This window comes from Chiloscyllium plagiosum, chromosome 13 (genome assembly GCF_004010195.1).
Source record: "Chiloscyllium plagiosum isolate BGI_BamShark_2017 chromosome 13, ASM401019v2, whole genome shotgun sequence".
NCBI lineage: Eukaryota > Metazoa > Chordata > Chondrichthyes > Orectolobiformes > Hemiscylliidae > Chiloscyllium > Chiloscyllium plagiosum.
In genome coordinates this window covers 15,568,045-15,595,377 of record NC_057722.1, presented here as the reverse complement: position 1 = coordinate 15,595,377, position 27,333 = coordinate 15,568,045, and the positions used below count along the sequence as shown (strand labels likewise).

Below are 27,333 nucleotides of genomic sequence, written 5' to 3'. Positions count from 1 at the left end.
ATCCCAATATGGATTTGCCTTGTTCGCGAATTACTAGGGTCATAATATTTCTTCACTTATGTCAGTCACTATTGAAAAGTTTTTGAATCTGATGCCTCAGGGAGAGTTAGGCTCCTAATGACAGAAAAAGTTGCAGCTCCACAGACTGTCAGGAGAATTATTTGTTTTTTTGACTGTCACAATGTTCTTTGGTCAGAAAAAATAATATATCCTTTCCAAATACTGGGCCAAGTCCTCAACAGCAGGGAAGAATTGGTCGAGCTTCCCAAACAAAGGTGTGATGTAAGAAATGCTTATCCGAAGTCAAGAACGACTGTTGCGAGAAAGGTTCTTCAGGATCATGTTTGACTCTTACCACCACTGAAATAAATCCATAGAGGTCAGTAACCCATCACAACGTCAAGCTTTATTTATAGTCCTTGATTCCTCGTACTGCCCTAGTCGGGCACCAGAGCATCAGCATCTCTGACATTCAACCTTTTTATGTCAGCCATGGCTCCCTGATTGGCCCAGATTAACAGCTTCAACTGGGGAACTCATATACTATGAGGTTCAGCTGGCTGACCTCACTACAATCACGATATATACAATTACAGATCTTTTCTGAAGGTGGAAAGTGTACAGTGATATTATCCCAACTTTTACTTGAATACTTAATTTGAAAAGCTTGTTTTCATAAGCATGCAGAGACTCAAAGAAACCAAAATCTGCATCTTATATCAGTGCTGACAATGTAGCAGCATGCCACTGAAATACTAGCCACCACTTAATTATAAGCCCACTGCAGAATTTATAGTACATCTATGTTCTCCCTTCGAGCCTGCTGCTCTTTGTTTTATCAAAGTTACTTGTACACAGGGCAATTTCAGAAAACAAAAATACACAGCAAATGACTATAGTAACACCAATTTCTGTTACCTTAAAATTCAGCTGTTGTGCACAGCCAGTCTTTGTAGTGCATGGTCACTTTAATTCATTGCTCAGCTTTGCCTGTCAATTATTTTCCACAGAAGGAGGCCTGCACAGTGCCTTTCAGGCTGCTGTTCAACTGGGTACCCCGCAGTTGAGCAAAAGATGTTCTTATTCATGAAAGATTACAACACTGGAACATAGTCCCTGCTTTAAATGAAATTGGTGAGTCAGGGACTAATTGCTTGTATTTTGAGTAGCGTTTATTTCAACTTTCCAATCTGGAATAATGTGATCCAATCGGGAGAATATCCCAAGAGTTCACAGAAAGCACGAGGATTTAAATCTAGAGGGCTAGAAGTGGAAAAGAGCAAACTTACAATAATGTTTGTACTTTATTCAAGAACCACGTTTGCAGCCAAAAGGTGTGAATTACTGAGCTGCAAACATCAAAAATTTAAGATCACAAACCAAGTGAACAGGAAATAAAATATGCTCACAATTATGTTGCAACAAAAATTGACCATGAAAATAACAGGTAACAGGCAAGCAGGATATTAAACAAAGTGTTAAATTTGTATTGAACCCTTGATAGGGGTAGAGGTATTGGAGAAGTTTGCAAAACGCAAGATTTGCCAGGATGACACTAGAAGTGCAAGGTCAAACTGAACTGCAAAGAATCAACAAGTGGAGTCCGACTTCCTCTTAAAGGGTGAGGGTTATAGGATGACCTAACAGCTGTTTTTAAAATTATGAAAGATTTTTCACAAACCTGCCAAGGGAAAACTAAATGCCGAGAATTCCCAAGCTGAATGTCTCAGCAGTAACTTGGCTTCCACATCCAGACCTCCATCTTGGACCCCAGCACCTGCACTCTCCATCGGCAGCAGCTGTACATACCCCATGTACAGACAATGGTGTAGTCCACTTGCCTGACTCTCTGCATTATGACGAATCACCGAACCATGTGCACATGCTGCTACCCAGTCATGGTGCATGTCAGGGTGCACCGGCAACTATCCTTGCAATGCTGCTGTATGGACAGTTTGTACACAAAAAGAGCACTCAACTCGTGAACTGGAACAGGCAAAATTTCAGGGCTACTTGACTGCCCTCTTAATACTCATGCTCTTGGAGTCTTCCTGGATGCCCACAGCATCCTTGCCTTAACTTTCTAAACTTTGCATCCTCAGCCATAACTATGAGGCTCACAGTACTGCTTGTCTTATGGCAGACAAAGCCAGGAAAACTTTTCATGGTTTTTAACAGTCCTCAGTTAAGTGGAGCGGAAATGGCCAATAACATTCTTCGTCTACTGTTGGCAATCCTCCAGACACCTAAGGTTGCAATGAGCTGAATGACAGCCTCAAACCAAAGAAAGAGAAGAGTTGTCCTCTGTACCATCCTGTCCACTAGAATTTTTAGGTGCCCATCTGCAAAGCGGAAGCCAGATTTACTTTTATCTATTATGTCTGAGGGGAGTGTCACAAACCTTCAAGGCAATTCCAGAAATACCAAACAGTGGTGAGTTATCTGGCCACAATTAGTGGGAGATTCAAACTAGCTTTAGATTAGAAGGACGCAATAGTAGCAGGGTAGGTAATTAATGAGATCTAACAAGGAAAACAGCGCAGGAAAAGGTAGTCAATTGGAAAACAGCAACACCAGAGGCCATCAATGCAAGTCACTAAAATGTTATATACCTATGTTGAGCAGAAATTTCTTTAGCCATTAGCGCAGTAAGAACGCAGAATGCCAATTTGATTGGATCAAAGCATAACAACATACAAATGCCCTGATGAAGACTGGAGTGAAGATGATTTTTACTTTCATTCTTTCTTGGACAAATCAAATGTTTACTATGGAGAAGGACGTGGAAGATATAGAATGTGGGGAAATAGATGATGACATCTTCAAAAATGACCATATTACAGAGGAGGAAGTGCTGCATGAAAGTAGATAAATTCCCAGAACCTGATCAGGTGCATCCTCGAACTCTGAGAAGCTAGGGAAGTAATTGCCAGGCCTCTTACTGAGATATTTGCATCATCGATAGTCACAGGCAAGGTGCCGGAAGACTGGAGATTAGCTAACGTGGTGCCATTATTTAGCAAAGGTAGTAAGGACAAGCCTGGGAACTATAGACCGGTGAGCCTGACGTCGGTGGTGGGCAAGTTGTTGCAGGGAATCCTGAGGGACAGGATTTACACATATTTAGAAAACTAAGTACTGATTAGGGATAGTCAACATGGCTTTATGCACGGGAAATCATGTCTCACAAATCTGATTCAGATTTTTTAAAAAGTAACAAAGAGAGTTGATTAGGGCAGAGCTTTAGACGTGATGTATATGGACTTAAGTAAAGCATTCAACAAGGTTCCCCATGGGAGACTGATTAGTAAGGTTAGATCTCATGGAATACAGGGAGAACTAGCCATTTGGATACAGAACTGGCTCGAAGGTAGAAGACAGAGTGTGGTGGTGGAGGGTTTTTTTCAGACTAGAGGCCGGTGACCAGTGGAGTGCTGGGTCCACTATTTTTCGTCATTTATATAAATGTTTTGGATGTGAGCATAGGAGGTAAAGTTAGTAAGTTTGCTGATGACACCAAAATTGGAGGTGTAGTGGACACAGCGAAGAAGGTTACCTCAGATTACAACGGGATCTTGATCAGATGGGCCAATGGGCTGAGGAATAGCAGATGGAGTTTAATTAAGATAAATGCAAGGTGCTGCATTTTGGGAAAGCAAATCTTAGCAGGATTTATACACTTAATGGTAAGGTCCTAGGGAGTGTTGCTGAACAAAGAGACTTTGGAGTGCAGATTCATAGCTCCTTGAAGTAGAGTCGCAGGTAGATAGGATAGTGAAGAAGGCATTTAGGACGCTTTCCTTTATTGGTCAGAGTATTGAGTATAGGGGTTGGGAGGTCATATTGCGGCTGTACAGGACATTGGTTAGGCCATTTTTGGAATATTGCATGCAATTCTGGTCTCCTTCCTATCACAAGGATGTTGTGAAACTTGAAAGGGTTCAGAAAAGATGCATGAGGATGTTAGGCAAAAGTGAGGACTGCAGATGCTGGAAACCAGATTTTAGATTAGAGTGGTGCTGGAAAAGCACAACAGGTCAGGCAGCATCTGAAGAGCAGGAAAGTCGACGTTTCGGGCAAAAGCCCTTCATCAGGAATAGAGGCAGGGAGCCGCCAGGGTGGAGAGATAAATGGCGGGGCGTCGGGGGTGGGGCTGGGGAGAAGGTAGCAAAGGGTACATAGGTGAATGGGGGTGGGGATAGGGGTGATAGGTTAGAGAGGAGGGTGGAGCAGATAGGTGGGAAGGGAGATTGGCAGGTAGAACAAGGCATGAGGACAATGCTAAGCTGGAAGATGGGGGGAGGGGAAATGAGAAAATTGGTGAAGTCCACATTGATGCCCTGGGGTTGAAGTATTCCGAGGTTGAAGATGAGGCGTTCTTCCTCCAGGCGTCGGGTGGTGAGGGAGCGGTGGTGGACGAGACTCAGGACCTGCATGTCCTCGGCAGAGTGGGAGGATGTTGCCAGGTTTGGAGGATTTGAGCAATAGGGAGAGGCTGAATAGGCTGGGGCTGTGTTTCCCTGGAGCGTTGAAGGCTGAGGGGTGACCTTATAGAGGGTTTATAAAATCATGAGGGGCATGGATAAGATAAGTAGACAAAATCTTTTCCCTAAGGTGGGGGAGTCCAGGACCAGAGGGCATAGGTTTAGGGTGAGACGGGCAAGATATAAAAAGGGACCCAAGGGGCAACTGTTTCATACTGAAGATATATGTATGGAATGAGTTGCCAGAGGAAGTAGTGGAGGCTGGTACAATTACAACATTAAAAGGCATCTGGATGGGTACATGAATAGAAAGTGTTTAAAAGGCTATGGGCCAAGTGCTGGCAAATGGGACTAGATTGTGTTGGGATATCTGGTCGGCATGGACGAGTTGGACCGAAAGGACTGTTTCCGTGCTGTACATCTCTATGACTCTACAACTCTAAATGATTCAGCACACCCTTGTTCTTAGAGTGGTTGTTCACAGGCAATGCAGAATGGGTAATACTGAAGGAGGCTTTTCTTGATTTTGCAAGGAACAGATTCAACAGATATTTCTAGTACATCCTTACACCTGTTCCCCACCTTCAAAGAACCATCAGAATTATCTTGCTACTAGTGTCAATATAGGATGAATGTAATTAAAAATAAGATAATGGATTTTCACATCTGCACACTACATTACAAAAATAAATTAACAGCTTTGCACCACTGCACAAGTAGAGAAAATGAGATGACTACCACAGATCTTGGATACGAGAATCAAGAGGGGTATCCTATAAACTTCAAACAGTTTACAAATGATAGGTGCACACAAGAAGATTTGATATTTATATACTAGTTGATCTCTTTATAGCTAACATTAAGTCAGGTTTTGACGATATTCAGCAACCTGATAATAACTCTTTCCATAAAGATCTGATTTTCAGTACGTTCTGTTGACAAATCAGGCAGTATTTTGTGTTAAACAACAGAATACAAAATGCACTATTCAGCTAGTTATGGTGAACTTGCATCCCATATGGTCACAAAATCTAAGTATCAAACAAATAAAGCTTTAAATCCATGAGGTTATTCATCCCTTGATTGAAAAACAATGCAAATTGTAATTAACGGCTTAAGTTTCAGGCTCCACCCCATTTTGATTTGCATCTATTAATGTGAGATGGCTACATATACTGATATTTGGTTTGTCCAGCATACGTTACTTGTCAGTCACACTACTATGCCTTATTTCAGATGGTGAATTCAAAATTCATTGTTGTGTAAATCTGTCTGGGGAAAATGTTACAAATCCTGCAGGGTATTTCAAAGCTGACAGTGCTTGTGAATGCACAAGGGCTTTTTAAAGATGGCACTAGTATCAGGGATGCTGACTCATTCTAGAATAACCAAGCATTAGGGAATTCTTTTGGCTACAACGAGTGGGAGACTGAAATCCGTATCAGACAAGAAGGGTGTCATAGCAGCAGCCCATTTCAAGGAATATATTTAACCACTCAAGGATATCCCCAAAAAGCCAGAATGTTTGCAGCAGCTTAACTGACCTTTAGCAATTAGATGGTCAGCTACAGCGAAAAACTTAATAGGAAATTGAGGTTTACAAATTAGACTTAAGACAACATGACATCAGAATTAACATGAAAATTACCATGGAGACTGTGTACACAGTAAAGTAAATATCATACGAACAAGGTAAAAAAAAAATTCAATCCCAAACATTGTACCTCTTTTAGACAAATACGGCATATTGTTGGCGACAGCTGCAGACTTTTCCTCTGACTTTAGGAAAGCAAAATGGGAATAGTCATCTATCCCCTCTTTAGCTGTAAGAAAATGTGCATTCATTAAATATTTATTTAGGGTACTGTTTAATTCTAACAGTAACCACAAATTGTTAAAGGACATTTGCCAAAAAAGATCAATTCTGTAAGTTCACTTTGCATGATAAAATACACAGCAGCTTAAATATCAATTTGCTGGTTTAACGCAAAGTGAGAATACATACACGGAGACAATGTAACCTAATTTGCCCAACCTCATTGAAGGATATCAAATTCTATTCAATTAGTTCATGTATTAGAGTATTATTTAAATGGAGAAAAACTGCAGAAAGTTGCAACGCAATATGATCTGGAGGTATTTGTATATGAAATGCAGAAAGCTAGCACATAGATGCAGCAGATAAACAGGAAGACTAATGGAATACTGGCCCTTATTTCATGGGGACTGGAGCATAAGAGTAGGGAAGTCTTACTTCAGCTGTACAAGGTGCTGGTGAGGCCACATCTAGAGTATCGTGAGCAGTTTTGGTGTCCTTATTTAAGGAAAGACATTATTTCATTGGAAGCAGTTCAGAGAAGGTTCACTAGCAAGATACCCAGCATGGAGGGACTGTCTTGTGAGCAAACACTAAATAGGTTGGGACTCCATACATGGTTTTTAAGAGAATGAAAGGTGATCTCAGTGAAACATTTGGATACGTAAGGGCCTGACAGGACAAATGCTGAGAAAATGTTTCCCCTCATGAAAACATCTAGGACCAGAGGGCATAGTCTCAGAATAAAAGGGCGTCAACTTAAGACTGAGATGAGAAGGAATTTCTTCCCTCAGAAGGTTGAAAGTCTTTGGCACTCATTGACACAGATGGAGCAGAGTCTCAGAGGCTGAGATAGATAGATAGATTCTTGATCAATGTAGGAATCAAAGGTTATGGAAAAAGAGCAGGAAAGTAGATGCGAGGCATGTTGGACCAACTATGATCTTGTTGAATGGCAGAGCTGGGTCGAATGTTCCTGTTTTTATGGAGTTATGGTCTTACGATATATCAAATGTATTTTGTGAGATCTGCTCCAGACAAGAAAATTATTAAACACTTGTCTTTCTTCCTTTGTTTCTTCTTCATCCAGCCCCATCACTAGGTATTTTCAATTTTAAAACTACACCACACCATAATTTTCACTTGTTGTATTTAGGTCCAGTATCCATTAATGAATCCTATATGTTTCAATTAGATCATCATGCAGGAAAATGATTCAATAATCTTGCTTTGGAAGAATTTGGAAGAGTCCCATTTTAACCTGGAAATCAGGGCTCGTGGAATTGGAAACCTGCACTGAATCGATACGTTATGTGCAGGAATTTAAACATCTCCAGGTGATCCACCTTTATGTGTACTTCTAATTTACTTTTTAAATAATAGATCACTTAATAAGGTCATGCATTATTTTCAAAGGAAATCAAAAGTAGTAAGCTTTGGAAGTTTATCAAAACACTTCAACTCCAGCCCAAGCCATTTTATAGCTCTTACTTTCAGCAGAGAAATCGAGGTAATCTCTCTCAGAGCTAAGAATTCTGGAATTGATTCTTGGAACAATACTTGGCTGATTCATTATGAAATCGACAACATCCATTTCATTGTTCAGTTCGCCCTAAAAAATAATAAAATGACTTTAAATTAGAGAGAAAGAATAGAAAAGGAAAATCATAGTTTACAGAGAACTAACAGCAGTGAGCTGTTTGGCCCATGCTGCTGTTTATGCCTACCATTAGCCTCCACTCACCTTATTATATGTAACGCGATTGACATATCACTCTATTTCTTTTTGCATCATGTGTTTATCTACTTTTCCCCCAAATGCATCTATGCTATTTGCCTAAACTATTTCTTACGCTAATAAGTTCCATATACAAGTAACCCTCTAGATAAAGAAGTTTCTTCTGGTCCCTTGCTGGATTTATGAAGGACTAATTACCTCCTAGTTATGACCCTTACTTTTGGACTCATTCATAGTGGAAACATCTTTCGATCTGTCTTGTCAATCACTAACTAATTTTAGATGACTATCTGGCTATCATTCAGCTGCTTCCTTTCTAGAGCTAAGATACCCACCAATTCATACTTTCAATTTTGTTTTAGCCGCTGCAATTGGAAAATAATTTTGGAAACCTTTCTAGCATGGTCGTCTTACAAGATGACCATGATGGTCGTCTTACAAGATCTCGAAATATCCCAAAGTTCTTCCAAGTCAATAAATAAATCTGTAGCAACATTCAATTTTATTAAAGAGAAACACTGCAACCTATTCACACACATCAAGGTTCCAGAAACAGCAAATAGATAAATGATCATTTAATTTGTTTTAGTGGTGCTTGGTGAGAAGTGAACATGAGAAAGCTAATGAAGCATACCATAAGAAATAAAAATTACAAACATGTGTGTGGCTGAAAGAAAGATAGGAGGGTGTGGGAGGGCTAGAATCTAAAATTTAGCAGTTACAACAATGTTTTCATTATTCATCCACCTCAACAAACTATCCAAAGACTTATTTTATTTCAAGTCCTTCTCACTGGTATTTCCTAGACCATCTGGTCAACAATAACATGGACGCATGCTTTACATGCAATCATTTTCGAACACAATTCTGAAGAATAATCCATTTTAATAATATAGTTATTTGGTTCTCCCTCACTGTTTTATTTAAATGTTAATTTTTCCTAATTCTTCAAAAACTGATCTTCAATTAAATTAATTGATTAATTAATGTTATGTAACATGCCATAAGAACACATGAATTGGAAGAAATAAGTCACTCAGTGGACTCTACTTTCTGGTCTGCCTCCGAAAAACCTTGACTATCTTGTAGATCAAAAATCAATCTGGAATGTGTGCCATAGAGTCAATATCCATAACTTTGTTCAATTATGAAAAAGGAAGTGGATGTCCTTTCGCTGTTAGATCCTAACAAAGGACATCCAACAATACCCTTAAAAATATAGGATCACGAACTACAACCATGTCAGGAGATTATAGAAGCTGGAATTATTTATCTACTGACAAAGGAGATTAAGGCAAGATTTATATAGTCATACAGCACAGAAACAGACACTTTGGTCCAACTGGCCAAAGCCAACCAAGTTCCCCAAACCAAACTAGCTCCACTTGCCTACATTTGGCCTGTATCCCTCTAAACCTTTCCTATTCATGTACTTATCCAAATATCCTTTGAAATGTTGTATGTGCATCTACCACTTCATCTGGCAGTTCATTCCACATACGAACCACTCTCTGTGTTAAAAAAAATTGTCTTTATGGTCTTTTTACATCTTTCACCTCTCACCTTAAAAATATACCCCCTACGGGCGGTACAATGGCACAGTGGTTAGCACTGCTGCCTCACAGTGCCAGAGAACTGGGTTCAATTCCCACCTCAGGCGACTGTCTGTTTGCACATTCTCCCCGTGTCTGCGTGGGTTTCCTCTGGGTGCTCCGGTTTCCTCCCACAGTCCAAAGATATGGAGGTTAGGTGACTTGGCCATGCTAAATTGCCCGTAGTAATAGGTGAAGGGGTAAATATAGGGGTCTGGGTGGGTTGCTCTTCGGACGGTCGGTGTGGACTTGTTGGGCCAAAGGGCCCAACAAGTAAGAAATCTAAATCTAATCTAGTTTTGAACTCACCCACTCTAGGGAAAAGACATTTGCCACTCACCTTATCTATTTTATAAACCTCAGTAAGGTCACCCCTCAACCTCCTATGCTCTAGTGAAAAATGTCCCAATCTATCCAGTCTCTGCTTATAACGCAAATCCTCCATTCCTGGCAACATCCTGATAAATCTTTCCAATTTAATATTATTCTTCCTATGGCAGAGTGATCAGAACTGTACGCAGTACTCCAAAAGTGGCCTCATCAATGTCCTGTCCAAACTCAACATGATGTCACAACTCTTATGTTCAATAGTCTGAGCAATAAGGGCAAACGTGCTAAACACCTTCTTAACCATCCTGTCCACCTGTGATGCAATTTTCAAAGCACTATGTACCTGAACCCCAAGTTCTCGCTGTCCAACAATACCACCCAGGGCCGTACAATCAACTGTCTAAGTCTTGTCCTAGCTCACTTTACCAAAATACCAACTAAAACAGGCAAGACAAAAATTGTGTAATATTACTTACCAAGTAAACAACTTTCTGGAAGAAAGCTGTGTTGTCTAAGACTTTGTGCATTGTTACAGTTTCTAGCTCATCAGGATCCAATTGCTCTCTCTGGTAAGGCATGCCATTGTAAAGGGCAATAGGCAGAGGACCCAGGCCTGACTGCTTATAGTAGTCTTTGCATTCCTAACAAAGAAAAACAAAAGTAACAGAATCATGACTTACCATAAATCCCGGTTTCCACAGTTCCTTATGTTAAACAGCTATCTGCCAATTAACTTTACTTAATTATAACTTTTAGTAATGTTACCAAGTTTGGGTTCATAGCAATGTCAAATTTATTTGATAAATGTAGAAACAATTTGTGAAAAACTTTAGAAGAACAAACCCATATTAATCTTGATTTGTATTTTCATAAAATATTTATTAAATTGTAATTTTTGTTGTCATAAAGTGACTATCTTTTAAGGTGTGAATTGATAAACACTGATAACCATGTTTTAAGATCTGATAAAATGCACAGCAATTTAAACAATATAAAAAAGGAATATTAATCTAAATTAAGTGATAAATCACTCACTTGATACATGGTTTAAATCCAGTACACAAAATTACTTCTGTTCAATCTTTATTATTCTGCTTGAAAGGTTTTCTTTTGGAAAATGAGCAGTCACTTGAATTACAGTTACATTAGTATTGCATAACTTTCAGCGTTGTGAAGATTACAGAATTTAAAAGGATACAGCTAATGATAACTTATTCTGCTTCATTCACTTTACAATAGCTATTAAAACACTCATAAAAAATTTCTAACATGAAAATTTTCAATTGTTCTCATTTCAAGATGAAATGAAATGTAAAACATAACTATTGGAGTAGGACATTCAGTTCCTCAAGCTTGCTCAGTCATTTTATTTGATCAGAACTGATTTATATTTTAATTCCGTTTCCTTTTTTCCCCCCTCTTACTCGAGGCTCGATCTCAAAAAAAAAGTTAACATTGAAACTTGCACTTGACCCAACATCCATGCACCTTAATGGAAAAAAAAACAAGTTCTAATTTTCACTAATATTCAGAAAAAGTGCTTCCTATTTTCAATCATGAAACAGTTTGATTCTGAATGTAAGGGTGTACTCCCTCACTCTGAATTTTCCCAACAAAGGAGTCTCAACATAATGACTTCCAGACGAGCGAGTTTTGAGAAGATTTGTAGCTCAGTTTGAGATTCTGGATGTAGGTTTACTTGCTTAACTGGAAGGTTCATTTTTAGATGCTTTGTCACCATACTAGGTAACATCTTCAGTGAGCCTCTGGATGAAGCACTGCTGATGAGTCCTGCTTTGTATTTATATGTTTGGGTTTCTTTGGGTTGGTGATGTCATTTCCTGAGGTGACATATTTTTTATTGTGGTGTCATTTCCTGGTCTTTTTCTCAGTGGGTAGTAAATCAGGTCCAGGCCAATGTGTTTGTCGATAGAGTTCCGGTTGGAATGCCATGTTTCTAGGAATTCTCATGTATGTCTCTGTTTGGCTTGTCCTAGGATAGATGTGTTGTCCCAGTCAAAGTGGGAGTTACATACGGATGAGGAAGGACACCACTTCGACTGGGTCGACACATCTATCCTAGGACAAGCCAAACAGAGACATACATGAGAATTCCTAGAAGAATGGCATTCCAACTGGAACTCTATCAACAAACACATTGACTTGGATCCCATTTACCACCCCCTGAGAAAAAGAACAGGAAATGGCATCACCATAGGAAATGACACCAACACTGGAAATTCCATCACCAACCCAAAGAAACCCAAAGATATAAATAGAAAGTAGGAATCATCAGCAGTGTTTCATCCGGAGGCTCACTGAAGATGTTACCAAGTATGGTGGTGAAACATCTTAAAATGAACCTTCCAGCTCAGCGAGCAAACTTACATCCACTTTATCAGATTCTTTCATAATTTTAAACACATTGATTATCAACCACTTTCCAAATGTAGACCTAGCTGTAAGCAGTGGCTTCCAGTCTTCGTTTGCAAATTCTTATCTAATGTTACTGAAATCAACATTTCCCAGTTTAGACACCTCATGTCTGCACTGACCTTATCCCTTTCAATAAGGGCTTTGAAAATTTGATGTCACTATTCCCAAACTGCTCATCCATTGAAATGTCAACCTCTTGAGGTGATTCACCTTCCTCTGCCAGGTCATTACCCAAGCAGTGGTGGTCAAAATTCCTGTAAGTATTTCAATTATGATGTATATAACATTGAAATTCTCCCAGAATGATGTGTTCTGAAGAAGAGTCACTGGACTCGAAAGACTGACTCTGTTTTCTGTTCATAGTTGCTGCCACACCTGCTGAGTTTTTCCAGCAATTTCTGTTTAATTTAGATGTCCTGCATCTACAATCCTTTGTTTTATTCACTTGAAATGTTCCCAACTGTTAAGATTATTCAGTTGATGACTTGATCTAGTTATTGTGAATTAACCACTACTCTTGAGTTATAATTCTTTTAGGACATCATGGAAGTGCTGTTTCTCCTCAATATCAACCGTTTGAAAGCAACTGTTGAGGTCACAATTTCTCATATTCACATAGCAGCTCTGCAGAATTTGTTAGTTTTAGATTAACAATACTGAGGACATGGAAGAGTGGTTCCAGCTGCTTTAGATAAACATATTTACAATTTCATAGCAGCAAGTGCATATTTGCATGATTACCAGACGATGGAATTGTCCTCCTTCAGTAACAAATCAAAGAAAATCTAAAGGGTTGAATTTTGCAAAGGGTGGGATTGCAACTGTTCACCCCATCTGCCCTCCCACCCAGAAGGGAAATTGACTGGCAGCTAATGCACCTGGAAGAAGTCAAACCTACAGCCATGATGTACTTGGAGTCAGCCAAACTACCTCATACTTTTTCATTTGCCCAATGATTGGTGGTCCCACCCTAGAAAGCTGCTGAAAATCTAGAGGGATGGTGGTGAGATGTTTTACTCTTAGGGGAAGGAGTTACTGGATCCCCCAACGTACACAAGAACAGAATTGTGACCCCAGTCCTTCCTTCCCACCTTTAAAGCAGGACACTTAAAACAAATGGGATGTCCATTCACAGCCATTCATCCACACCAACCATATTATGGCATGGATACCACATTATCTTAGTCATTTGGCTTGGCACCAAGTTCAAACGACCTAATTAATTATTTAAACATGGAAGACAGGCTGTTAATTTTAATGCCAACCTACCTGCTGTACTACAAGGGATTTAACTCCATGTATTGAAATCAACTTCACTGAGAAACAGAGTTCATAACTCTCATGAGTTAACGAGTCTCACCTTACGGTTTCTGTCATATGCTGAATTAGATCCCAGAATACTGGTCACCTCTATGTTCGAAAAATCCTTCTCCAAGGTGCCAATGATGTGTTCAATTGCCAGCTTTTCACTTTCCTTTACCTTGCTATATATCTTTAAAAAAAGAGTATATATTAAACTTGGGATTACAAGAACAAAACTACTGATCTACTTACATTGTTTCTTTACCATTGCCCATCATCCACATCAACACAGAGCATTTACAATTTATTCCATAAAACATTTCACACAGCACACCTAATCTCCAATAAGATAAAATTCCAGGATGCAAACTTCATCATACAAACTACAATTTAAATTTATATGAGACATTTCACAATAAACAGAGAAGGAGAGGATAGGGCTTTTGGAGCATAGATAAAATGACAATGAAACTACCTTGAAATCTCCATTAGTATACTACTACATTTATTTCCATAGGAGAACTTGAATGTGTTTGATAAACAACAGATACTGCTAGTTTATATTTATTTTTCAATCATTAGTCTATAAACTGAGCTTCTTTTTTTTCCTCTCCTGGTGTTTTAAATCTCATTCACAACTGGAAATTAATTTTAGCCAACTGATTGGACAACGTCACTCAAAAAGGTTGATAAAAATGTCAGCATACAAACTGGAAGAATGATGACAAACTCGACTATGAAATGGGGGAACGTGAATTCATGTTGATGTCATTCCACAGAACTCATCAACATAAATGATAACAGTTTCCTTCCCTACAGATGCTGCTCAACCTGCTGATTATTTCCAGCATTACATGTTTTATTTCAGATTTCCACAATTTCTAGTATTTTGCTTTTTGATCAATGACTTCATCTCATTTGGTCCCTGATATTTTACTCCTACATGAAGTAGTACCTTTGACAAGGAAGGAAGATAATGAGCAAAAAGAAAACTGGAATTTGAACACTCATTCCTGTGTGCTAGGCTATCATACCGAAATGATTGTCTGGAAGGCTTTCATATTATCCAATTCATCAGCAACAAAGTTAAATGCTCTGAAGAGCGCAACGCCGGGATCTTTTAGACCATCAGCCTCATCCGAATCATCAACCACAAATACCAAGCCAATCCTGTTACGAAAAATAAAATCATACAGTCATTGTTGAAATCATCTTTGAATAAAAATTACATTTGATAGTTCATCCCACTGACATTCCTTTTGGTATGAAAATTAAATAACATTGGGTTGAATTTTTGGGTATAGATGGCATTGGATATTGAAATTCCACACTGCCGGGTGGCATGCCAGTTACCTAATCAAATTAAATCAAACCAAAAGGATTTATTAAGGTCTAATGTGGAAAGCCAACAGGAGTTCTCCTGGACCAGCTGGCTGTGACTGTCTCCTCCCTGCAGACTGAGAGTCCAACATTCAGAAAACACAGAGGCCCCTCTTACCTCCCTGGGGAGTGCTTTCCCAACATTTCCCCAATCCATAATGATGGTCCAGTTGCTGAGGACAAAGGCATACTTTTATTTTACATTTAAAAAGTTGGAGAGGAGGCACTTCCATCATGGAACAATACCTTCCTCATTTATTTGCAATGATACGGAGCTTCAAAAGCCCATAGAGGTTGGTGATCCACTAATTGGTCAGTTCAGGAAAGAAATCAGAGATGAGTGACTGTTCCCCACACAGTGAGGGCTTCCGACATTCATTTGAACAGCACAGAGGTATCCTGAAGCCCAGGGGAAATTCCTGTCCATAAACACAAATGTTAAAAAGGGGAGAAGTGAAAATATGTAAACTAAAGCCAGTCCACCTACCATCAATGTTGGGGATGCTTTTGGAAACAAACCATAGAACAAAAGGCAATGGAAAAGTATTGTCTGAGAAATGAAAAACAGCTATGAATCATTTCTTGTGTTCTTTTATGAAATGAAGAACAAGATTCGTGAGATGTAGATTAGATTAGATTCCCTACAGCGTGGAAACAGGCCCTTCGGCCCAACAAGTCCACACTGACCCGCCGAAGCGCAACCCACCCAGACCCATTTCCCCTCTGACTAATATATCTAACACTACGGGCAATTTAGCATGGCCAATTCACCTAACCTGCTTTTTGGAATGTGGGAGGAAACCGGAGCACCCGGAGGAAACCCACGCAGACACGGGGAGAATGTGCAAATTCCACACAGAGAGTCGCCTGAAGCGGGAATTGAACCCAGGTCTCTGGCGCTGTGAGGCAGCAGTGCTAACGACTGTGCCACCGTGCCGCCCATTCACTAGTGTAGTATGGTTGATGTAATATATGGACTTCCAAAAGATGTTTGGCAAAGCAACACATACTAGGGGCAGTTATTCAAAATTAAGACGCATGGGAATAAAGAGACAGAGGCAGCATGAGTGCAGTACTGATTAATGGGCAGAAAGGTGAAAGTAGTGATGAACCACAGCCTTTCCAGACTAGAAGGGGAGACACACAGTGATGCTCCCCATACATCAGTATTGAGACCATTGCGCCTCTGACTTGAGAAAAAGTAGACAGATTGACAAAAATGAGCAAATAGGTGGCAGATGACAGTTATTGTAACTAAACAAGAAGTGATACATTTTGCCATGAAGCATGAGAAAAGGCAATACGGAATAAATATTGAAGTATTAAAAGAGGTGCAGGAATGGCAAGGCCTGGTATGTAAACAAATGCTAAAATGGTGGAAGACATGTTGAGAAGGGTGCTAAAAAAGCAAATGGGACTTTTGGTTTGGTACTGGAGGAATAAATTACACCAGCAAGGAACCTGCACTAACTAAAATGTGCTGAGAAACCTGGCAGGTCTGACAGCATCTGTGGAAAGAGAAATAGAGTTGATGTTTTGAGTAAAAAAAACTTGTCTTCCATTTAATTTTCTTTTATATCGTAACATGTCTGATTAGGTTGATTTATCTCCATGGCAAGTGGGACCTCTGGTCCACGGGCAGGGACACTAGTACTTTGTAAGAAGATAGTGAATATATTAAATATCTATTAGGCCTCAAGTAGAACAGTGATCAAATCTGATAACCACACTTTAGCTGTCAGTGTCTTAGAAATGATTGTAGAAGAGATTGGTTGAAAAAGGACCCAGAATGGGGGACTTCAGATGTGTGAACAAACTGGAGAAACTTAATTGGTTCTCCTCGGAGAATAAAGTGGTGAGATTTAATAGAGATAAAATAGTGAATGGCTAAGAGAAACTGTTTGCAATGGCAGAATGATCAGTAACCAAAGAACATTAATTTAATGCAACTGGTAAATGAACCAGAAACAACAGGAGGGAACTTTTAAACATAGCAAGTTCTTTAGATCCGAGGTTCAGCGCTTGAAAGGCGATGGAAACAAGTTCACCAATAAAATTCGAGACAGATTATGATCAATACTTAAAGGGAAAATATTTACAGACCATCCAGCATGATCTGAGTAATGGGCTTTATTGGATAGTTTTATCTACGATTTAGCAGAAGCACAATGGTTTAAGCGGCGTCCTTCTTGCTGTACTTCCAAGGAAAGTGCAATTGTACTGATAAATGCACATTGAATTTATTTTAAAGAAAAATGTGCAAAAATCACATTTACTTTTTCATAATTCATTAATTCATTGTGTTTTACCATACAGTCCAGATCTTCAATCATACAAGCGATAAGGCACATTCCAGTGAAACTAGCATACCTTGGTGCCAGTTAAGAGATTCTACACTAATGTCCATGAATGTTAACATCCTTTTAAACAGAGTTGATGTTTTGAGTCCAAAATGACTTTTCTTTCATTTCATTTTTTTAAAAATCAACTTATTCAGATATATTATGAAAACATGGACTCTGAAACAGTACTATCATCTTCAAAAGCTTTTACGGTCACCTTGCTCCTTCATTAGACTTACAAGTCCTGCTTTGTAGATATGGGGAGTAAATTGATTTATTTCATGAATGACTTTTACTTGGCTTTGACATTATTTTCGTATTTAGTGATTTGGTTCTGTGAATAAGTTGTTGCCTCGCTTGAAGAGGCTACTGAAAAAGCAAAGAACTTATTTGAGCTTGGTTGTGAAAATGTATCCATTCGTGAAAGTGGGTATTACTTTTGTTATTGCTATTGGTTTAGGCCTTGCTGTGGATTTTAATAATAAACGATATTTGCTCAAAAGTAAATACAAAATTATTCAGAGGTGGCAGAGAAGATGGTAAATCTTAAGTTGAAAACAAAACAGTTTTATTCAGCATGAACAACATCTTTAAAATATCAGAAATATACATGAATATTAATGAATGAATCAATGGAAAAGATACCTGAGGGGGATGTCATTCATATAAAACATTTCTGCCGTTTTCAGCAACTCAGGTGTGCTTTCATCAGTTGGATCAACAATAAGCACCTAAAATTAAACAAAATTAGCTTGAGCACATATTGTTGCTCAGAAGTACAAATGTCAGGGACTTGCCTCTTGAAAGTGCCAATAATTCAGAGGAACAAATGGGATCTCAGCATCATAATTGAAAAGAATCTAATAATGTTACAAAACCAAAGTTCTTTGAATACTAACACATTATACTGGACACTACTGTATTTCGTGTAGTAGAAATCTTGTTAGGTATACCACTGCAGGCATTTGGATCCATTTAAATATTTTTTTCTGAAAGAACTTGGATTGGAATATTTCCTTTGTGTTACTTCTGTCAAAACAAGTTGCTTTAAAAATGAGTGCCATGGAAACTGGAGCATGAACATATTAGAAAGGCAGTGTGTGACATCTTTGTTTTACTATTAGCACTTAGCTACAGGCCTCCCCAACAGTCAGGGCTGATTAATCTCTCAGTTCTAATGATTGCAAAATGTCACAAAGGAAGAACATACAAGCCCACTGAAATCTGCTATGAACATGAACATGGACCGCAGATACAGTCTAACTTGATACAACTTCTCCCTTGCAGAAAACAAAAGGACGTTTGGAATGAGATGGCAGAAAACAATGAATAAAAGTAGAAGGTGTACTGTGTTGTTAAGCTTTAACTTTGTACGAGGTTAAAGCAATTTTTATCCTTCAGCAAATCATGCCCAGCAAGACCAACAATGGAAAAAAACCATTCCAGCACCAGTTATTTATCAGCAGAAACTTCATTAAACAGTCCAGATTGAAGAGCTCAGCTTTCCTGCTGATTAATTCACATGCTTTCAAAATTGTTTTTAGGAAACAAATTTTCATCTTCCTACTCACATAAGTAACATTACTGTAGCATATAAAATTAATACCTGTGTCCATTTTGTAACTAAACCATTTTCATTTTACTCACAAAGTTGTGGAAGTTTTTCCGAATCTGCCGGATAACTCCAAGAAACGTGGGTCTCAGAAGTTCCTGCACATTAGAAGGCCAGCTGTTGTATTTGCTATCTATCTCCAGATTATTGATCCACTGTTTTGAAAGAAATACTTATTATAATCTACATCTACAATGCCATACACAATTAAGTTAGCAGCATTTAAAGTATATTCATTAAAAACAAGGGGTAATGTTGACATTGTTTTGGTTTTTAACTGACACGCTGTTACTTCAATACCATGCTGATACTGTGCCCAGGTGTTCGAATTTAAGTGCAGCAAGCTTTGTTTTAACTGGTACCATCTGAACTGACATGCTCGATAAACCAGAAAAAATTATATACCTAAAATACTGCCAAGTTTACACTAATACCACAACCACGGTAATGTCCAAATAGCCAGTTGAGGGTGTGAGGAAGAAGGCTCTCTGCTGGTAAGTTTTATTTGGGCAATGTTGCATTATCATTTTAGTGATTTATGCTGTAAATAAAGTATAACAGTGATGTGTATACTCCCTGAATTATAACTCTTGATCAAGAGATTGATCTGGTTGATCAACTAGCATACTCCTGGTCCCATAGATGTCAGTTAATAAAACATTTGTTGTAATAAATGCAGGTAAAGCTGATGCATGCTGGAACAAAACATTGGCTTTACTTCACTTAAAATGGTTCTTGTGCTGTTGGAACGAGTTAGTACTCAAAGTTCAAGATTTGATGTTAAGAGGGCATTGTTGAAATTGTGAATAAAAGTGTTTCAGTGAGCAAAGTTCCATTTAATACCTTCACACGAGGAGCCCTAACAACAACACCCTGTCTTTAAGAATATGTAACTAAATTTGGTGGAATAGATGACAATCTAGGCAGCATTGTAACTGAAGAATTCAGTAAACACAGAAATAATACATATTAATGACTTGGATGAAGAAAATAAATGTAATAGAGACAATAGACAATAGAGACAATAGCTGAAAATGTGTTGCTGGAAAAGCGCAGCAGGTCAGGCAGCATCCAAGGAACAGGAGAATTGACGTTTTGGGCATAAGCCCTTCTTCAGGAATCCTGAAGAAGGGCTTATGCCCGAAACGTCGATTCTCCTGTTCCTTGGATGCTGCCTGACCTGCTGCGCTTTTCCAGCAACACATTTTCAGCTCTGATCTCCAGCATCTGCAGCCCACACTTTCTCCCCAATAGAGACAATAGACAATAGGTGCAGGAGTAGGCCATTCAGCCCTTCGAGCCTGCACCGCCATTCAACATGATCATGGCTGATCATTCCTAATCAGTATCCTGTTCCTGCCTTATCTCCATAACCCTTGATTCCACTATCTTTGAGAGCTCTATCCAACTCTTTCTTAAATGAATCCAGAGACTGGGCCTCCACTGCCCTCTGGGCAGAGCATTCCACACAGCCACCACTCTCTGGGTGAAGAAGTTTCTCCTCACCTCTGTCCTAAATGGTCTACCCCATATTTTTAAGCTATGCCCTCTGGTTCGGCACTTACCCATAAGCGGAAACATGTTTCCTGCTGCCAGAGTGTCCTTTCATAATCTTATACGTCTCAATCAAATCCCCTCTCAGTCTTCTAAACTCAAGGGTATACAAGCCCAGTCGCTTCAGTCTTTTAGTGTAATATTGCCAAGTTAACAGATGACACAAAAATAGGAGGGAAGACAAACAGTGAGGATGATACAGAGAGGCTACCGGGGGACATAGACAGATAAATTCAGTGGGCAAAAACTTGCAGACAGAGCATGATGTAAGAAAATATGAGTTTATGCACTTGGTCAGAAAGAGTAGAAAAGCTGAATACTTTTTAATTGGAGAAAGATTGTAGAAGCCTGCAGCACTACAGGGATTTGGTGGTCCTCATGCACGTCTCACATAAAGCTGACATCCAAGTTCACAGGATAAAAGGGAAGGCAAATGGGCTGGTGGCTTTTGTTTCAGTGGAAATAGAACAAAACAAAAAATCGGGAGGTATTGCTATTCAGGGGATTGACTCTGAGCTAGCTTGTACTGTGCACAAGTAAAGAAAGGGTGACTTAGTGATGGGATAATGACCTCTGTGCAGTTGTTTCAGTGGTCATCCCATGGAATACTTTATCACAGAGGACTGTGGGTTAAGTTATTTACAAGGTGGAGGCTGACAGATGTTTAATCGTAACGGTATCAAAGGTTCCCCATTGTAGACTAATGGAGAAAGTGAAGTCACATGGTGTGCAGGGTGTTCTAGCTAAGTGGATAAAGAACTGGTTGAGCAACAGGAGACAGAGAGTAGTAGCTGAAGGGAGTTTCTCGAAATGGATAAAGATGACCAGTGGTGTTCCACAGGGGTCAGTGTTGGGGCCACTGTTGTTCATAATATACATAAATGATCTAGAAGAGGGTACTGTTGGTATGATCAGCAAGTTTTCAGATGACACAAAGACTGGTGGAGTAGCAGAAAGCATAACGGACTGTCAGAGAATACAGGAGAATATAGATAGACTGGACAGTTGGGCGAAAAGTGGCAGGTGGCTTTCAATCCAGACAAATGAGAGGTGATGCATTTAGCAAGTCTAATTCTAGAGCAAATTATACAATGAATGGAAGAGTCTTAGGAAAAGTTGATGGGCAGAGAGATCTGGGAGTGCAGGTCCATTGTACCCTGAAGTTTGCTGCACAAGTGGATAGAGTGGTCAAGAAGGCATATAGTATGCTTGCCTTCATTGGACAGGGTATTGAGTATAAGAGCTGGCAAGTCATGTTAAAATTGTACAAGACATTGGTTTGGCTGCATTTAGAATACTGTGTATAGTTCTGGTCACCACATTATCAAAAGGATGTGGACGCTTTGGAAAGGGTGCAGAGAAGGTTTATGAGGATGTTGCCTGGCATGGAAGGTGCTAGCTATGAAAAGAGGTTGAGTAGGTTAGGTTTATTTTCACTTGAAAAAAGGAGATTGAGGGGGGACCTGATTGAGGTTTACAAAATCATGAAGGGTATAGACAAGCTTTTTCCCAGGGTGAAGGATTCAATATTGAGAGATCATGCTTTCAAGGTGAGAGGTAGAAAGTTTAAGGGGGATACACGTGGCAAGTACTTCACACAGAGTGGTGGGCGTTTGGAACACGTTGCTGGCAGAGGTAGTAGAGGCAGGCACGGTAGATTCATTTAAGATGCGTATGCACAGATGCATGAGTAGGTGGGGAGCAGAGGGATACAAATGCTTAGGAATTGGACCACAGGTTGAGACAGTACATTTGGATCGGAGGGCCAAAGGGCCTGTTCCTGGTCTGTAAATTTCCTTTGTTCTTTATTATGGAAATAAGGCAGGAAAGTGGAGTCGAGGATTGTCAGATCAGCCATGATCTCATTGAATAGCAAGCAAACTTGATGGTCTGTCTTCAGCAAACAGCCTCGTTTGAATAATAAATAACAATGCCAAGGATACAGGATAATCAAACTTACATAGATAGCTGGGTTGCGAATCTCTACACCATAATCAGAATCTGCTGGCTGTACATTTAACTTCAGTAATTCATGCAGTTCATCCCCCTGAATTCCCAGATCATGCAGACCTTCCATGAGACGGGCTTCATTGCGCAGTAAGTCCAGAACACTGGCAAACACATTAAGACAGAACAATGAACTTTGATAAGAAACTGACGCTGCCTAATTTCTACAATTTGTATGTGTGTTTTAATTTATTTGCATATGTTGTAATAGACTGGCTTCTCATACCTGAAGATATCTTGCACATCAAGATCAATACTAAGGCCATTGATGAAAAGTGCAGAGTCACCTGGATGAAGGCCAAAGTTTTCTTTGAAGGTCTGAAAGTAAAAGTAAAGAATGACTACCAAAAATGTTTCATGCAATTCCTCCTCATTCAGCATAAAATTTCTATTTTAATCCCCTAATTCACCGATTTGTTTTTGCAAGATGCAAGTTGAAGCATACCCAGTGAGCTACCCACTCTGCTGTTTGCTGACCCTGAGCAAAGAAGGATTTTGGATGGTGAGATAAGCATTACCAGCCCTCAGTGAGAGATAGGGAGGAGGAAATTTTTTTGAATTATTCAGGGTCCTGATTATTAATCAACTCATCAACTGTCATGCCTCGACAGTTAAATGTTTAAACACAATCATTAATTGTACAAAATGAATGGTTGCCTTTGGAACAAAAGCACAATTAAATACTCACTTCCTTAAGTGGGGATGGTGACAAATAAATGCAATTTTAAATCAGCATTGAAATGATGGCCACATCAGCAGCATTTGTAGTTCCTATTCCATAATAACAGAAAAAGCAATTTAACTTTATCACTTGCTCATGTTCTGAATGCATTCAATCCCTCCACTGTTTCTGTAATTTGCCAATGTCCAACGATAAGGAAAAAAAATACACACACCAGCTTGTTACTCCACATGGGCAGAGGGCTAAGTGTGTCGGTCTGGGAAGCAGGGATATAGAAACACATGGATGAATGGAGAAACCAGAGCAGCTATACTAGACTAAAGATTCTTACTGACCAGCCGGTAACTCAACCCCACTTTCAGGCACACTGGAAGCACTACAAAAATGTTTCAAAAGAAAAAGCATAAAATTTAAACAACAAAAAGCATCAATTCAAGCTACTTCAGAATTCTCACAAAAGAGCGTCGTATTCAGAAGAACTCTGTTTTTCAGTCTACAATAGCAATTATTTGGAGCAGAATGACAGAATATTAAATGCACACTTACTTGTTGATGTTCTTCTATTTCCCTCCTCATATCAGAGTTCACAACAGTTCTGGTTATGGACCTGTGTATTTGAAAAACAGAAAGCATCGAACATTAATTCTGTAATTGAGAAACTCAATTAATCATGGATTTTTAGATAACAAACGGGATCTATTAGATTCTCAATTAACAATTTATGAACTGTATTTTTTTCTATATTCAGTTTAATGCACTTAGTAACTTTTCATAGCCTCTAATAATCCAGACCAAGGATTAAATATTTATTCCTGTGAACTCCAACAATGAGAATGTCACCAAATGAATCATGGAATATCTATTTCCAGAGGAAACAAACTCTATGCTACTCTTCCAATGTCTCATGTCATGATGGTTTTTAAGGGCAGAAGAGGAAAACCAGGGAATTTCAGACCAGTTCACCCAACATTTATGGTGGGGAAATTGTCGTAATCTATAGTCAAGTATGCGGTAATTTGAAAATTTTCAGTCAATCAGGGAAAACCAGCATGGATTCATGACAGATAAGTTATACCTGACAAACCTTAGAGAATCTTTTGAGGAGGTGACTAAGGTCATGGACAGAGGAATGTCTATGGATGCTGGTTTCTGGACTTTCAGAAGGTATTTGATAAACTCCCACATATGAGACTGAAAAGACAGATATATAGAGTTAGGCTACAGATTAGCCCAGATCTCATTGAATGGTGGAACAGACTCAAGGGGCTGAATGGCCTATTCCTGTTCTTATGACTCTTGCACTCATACAACATGAACTCTGAATACGATCAAATTAAATATACCTTGAAAATTATGATCAGTGAAAAAGTCCTTTAGACTTTCCAAGCTGTTTTAATTATCAAGTAAATATTTGAGGGACACACAATTAACTTCTATGCAACGATCTAGGACATGAAATAACAGGACAAAAAACAAAATCCCCTCAAGCAAACAGAATTATTAAATGGAGGTGCAGCATTTTAATCAGGAAGTATCAGTTAGAATACATAATTTAATGCAAAGTCTGATACAAAAATTAATCTTAAGAGAAGAGCTAACATAAATAATTAAATCTCTAATAATAGCTAAAAACTGGAACAAGGGAAATAGAAGCTAACTTTCAGTAGCAGCAAGATGGTATGGTAATAATTAAAGCTTATCGACATCATTAAAAGCATGCTTAGGGTCAGAACCTAAAATTGTGCCAAAGGACAGAATCCAGAAATCTCACCCTTTGAACTCAGTCCATGCAATTTTCACAGTTTGGAAAAGGAAGTGGCTTGCACTTCACACACCCACAGTTCACACAGACAACTGCACATGTTCCAGCCCAGATGCCTTTAGCCAGATCCATTTTTGCTGGCAAGTTCTGTAGTGTAGACCGACCAGAATCACTTGCAAGGTAGGATCCCCTTTGGGAGAGATCCATGAAAACCTTTGGGAAACAGATAATCCCTTTTGCAAGTAGGCTTACATGTGGCAATGGAATCATCAAGGGAGCTATTAACACATTTAACTCTCCTGTTCTTTAAACATTTGATTGAGCAAAATATCTGAAGCGAGTTTTTTAAAAAATCAGTACTTTCTGTCTCACTCAGTCTGTTGACACATATCCAAGGGTTGTCATACAGAGATTAGTGCTATATGATGGATTTCACAACCTATTATGATCACAATTGGGTGCTTGTCAATTCAGCTTGATTGACAGCTCTAAATCCTTACGAAATCTTTGAAATGGGATGATGAACAGATATGTTAGGGTTTATAAGTGATTAAAAGGAGTTAAATGTAGGAACTGCATTTGTTATCAATGAACATCTCTTTCTTTAAAAGCAATGTACAGTTACAAACTTTCTTTAAATTCAACATGACTTCTGAGGACTTACCATGTGGAGTACCAAGTGATTTGGTACAGACACTATAAGAGCAAAAGGTGGTGGTGATCAGAGGAACGGCTCGTTATGATTTGACAAGTTGGCGCAAAGGATACAAAGGGTGATGAGAGTGGGAAGACATATTGGCATGGTTTGGTATGTGGGCTTTCTTTTCTTAAAGTGCCAGTGAACAAAGGCAGGCCTTTCTCACAGCCCACTGTAACATCTGGCTGCCTCTGAACTCTTTCCAAGGAGAAGGGCACAAAGTTCTATTTTCACAGGAAATACCTCGAACATCAATTTCCACATTTCTGAGCTTCACTGTGCATTTGCATTCAGTGGAAGTTGCAACTCAATATGCACATAAATAGTGAGCACCACTGGTCCCACCATTATTTTAGAGCAAAATAATTAAGGGTAAATATAATTTTATCAATATTAGATAAATGCGGATTACATCAATAAATAATGATCTATCATAATACCTGGCCTTAGTGGGAAAATTCTGGCTCAAATCACGCATAACTATCAAAGCATCATCTGTAGGTGCAGCCAAGATTCGAGCAGCAGCTTGGAAGCTTAGATCTGTCAAAATAAACAGACATAAAAACTTCATTACTATTCAAGGAATTAATGGCTAGAAGCTGCATAGCACCTTAAAATCTTCGGCCTGGATTGAAGAAGCAGAATGTTATTTAAGATAGTTAAGGAAATGGAAAAGATAAATTCACAACATTATTGCAAATGAAACAGTGAAAGTCAGACAAGGTAGTAAAGGTCCAAACTGGTAAACAATTAATTTAGGACTGATATCAAAAGCACTTTTTCACACATGACTTAGAGTTCAAGGAATTTGTTTCAAATCTACATTTTCTTTTTAAATGAAAACAGTAAATATCAGTTCTGCTATGTTCTCCAGTCACACCTCTTGGGGCTTTTTGTTTCAAATTAATGAGACTAGATTATGCAAACCATTAAATCTGACCTATAGGGGAAGGGCAAAAGCAAATCTCTTTTCTGTGACAGGAAGTGGCTGGTGAGCCAGTCATCCAGTTATTCTCTCAACCAAAGTTGGCCTACATGAGGAATTAACAGACGTTTTTAAACCAGTGGAATTTTTAATCCCACACACACCTCAATGAGTAGGATCCTGCCTTGCTCTCCATCATTTCAACGGATTCATTTTAAAAAGTTTCTTCACAAGATTGAGTTTCATCACCTTTGCCAGCCATTACTGCCTAAGGCAAATGGGTCTCAATATGGTGTTGGCAAGTTGTTTTCTTGCACCGCTGCAGTCCTTGGGTGTAACTGTAAGATTAGGAAGGGACTTTGAGGATTATGACAGTGAGGTATTCCCAAGTCAAGATGGTATGCACCTTAAACTTGCAGGTAATTATGCCCCCATCCAACTGTTGCTTGGTTTTCTAGGTGGCAGAGGGCATGTTGTCAGAGGATCCTGGGTGAATTGCCTTAACCCATTTTGTAGATGTACACATTGCTGCACAATGTGACAGTGAAGGGGGTGAACATTGAAGGTGGTGTATGGACTGCCAATCATGCGAGTTGTTTTTTTTCCCTGGGTGGTGCTGAGCTGCTAGATTGTTTGAATTGCAAAATGCAGACAACTGGAGAGTACTCCAGCAT

The 27,333-nt window shown here is 39.1% G+C and overlaps 1 protein-coding gene across 2 annotated transcripts in view; it reads right to left on the bottom strand.

Moving 5' to 3' along the window:
- uggt1 (UDP-glucose glycoprotein glucosyltransferase 1) overlaps positions 1-27,333 on the bottom strand; it is a 143,260-nt gene that overhangs the window by 72,177 nt on the left and 43,750 nt on the right. For both annotated transcript variants that reach the window (XM_043701924.1, XM_043701925.1), the window contains exons 10-20: positions 26,175-26,274; positions 23,822-23,882; positions 22,820-22,911; positions 22,547-22,697; positions 19,068-19,187; positions 18,066-18,151; positions 14,733-14,868; positions 13,757-13,888; positions 10,437-10,601; positions 7,792-7,912; positions 6,209-6,307 (exon numbers count right to left, since the gene is read on the bottom strand). In XM_043701924.1, the coding sequence (XP_043557859.1) occupies positions 6,209-6,307; positions 7,792-7,912; positions 10,437-10,601; positions 13,757-13,888; positions 14,733-14,868; positions 18,066-18,151; positions 19,068-19,187; positions 22,547-22,697; positions 22,820-22,911; positions 23,822-23,882; positions 26,175-26,274 (1,263 nt within the window). The remainder of the gene's footprint in view (positions 1-6,208; positions 6,308-7,791; positions 7,913-10,436; positions 10,602-13,756; positions 13,889-14,732; positions 14,869-18,065; positions 18,152-19,067; positions 19,188-22,546; positions 22,698-22,819; positions 22,912-23,821; positions 23,883-26,174; positions 26,275-27,333) is intronic.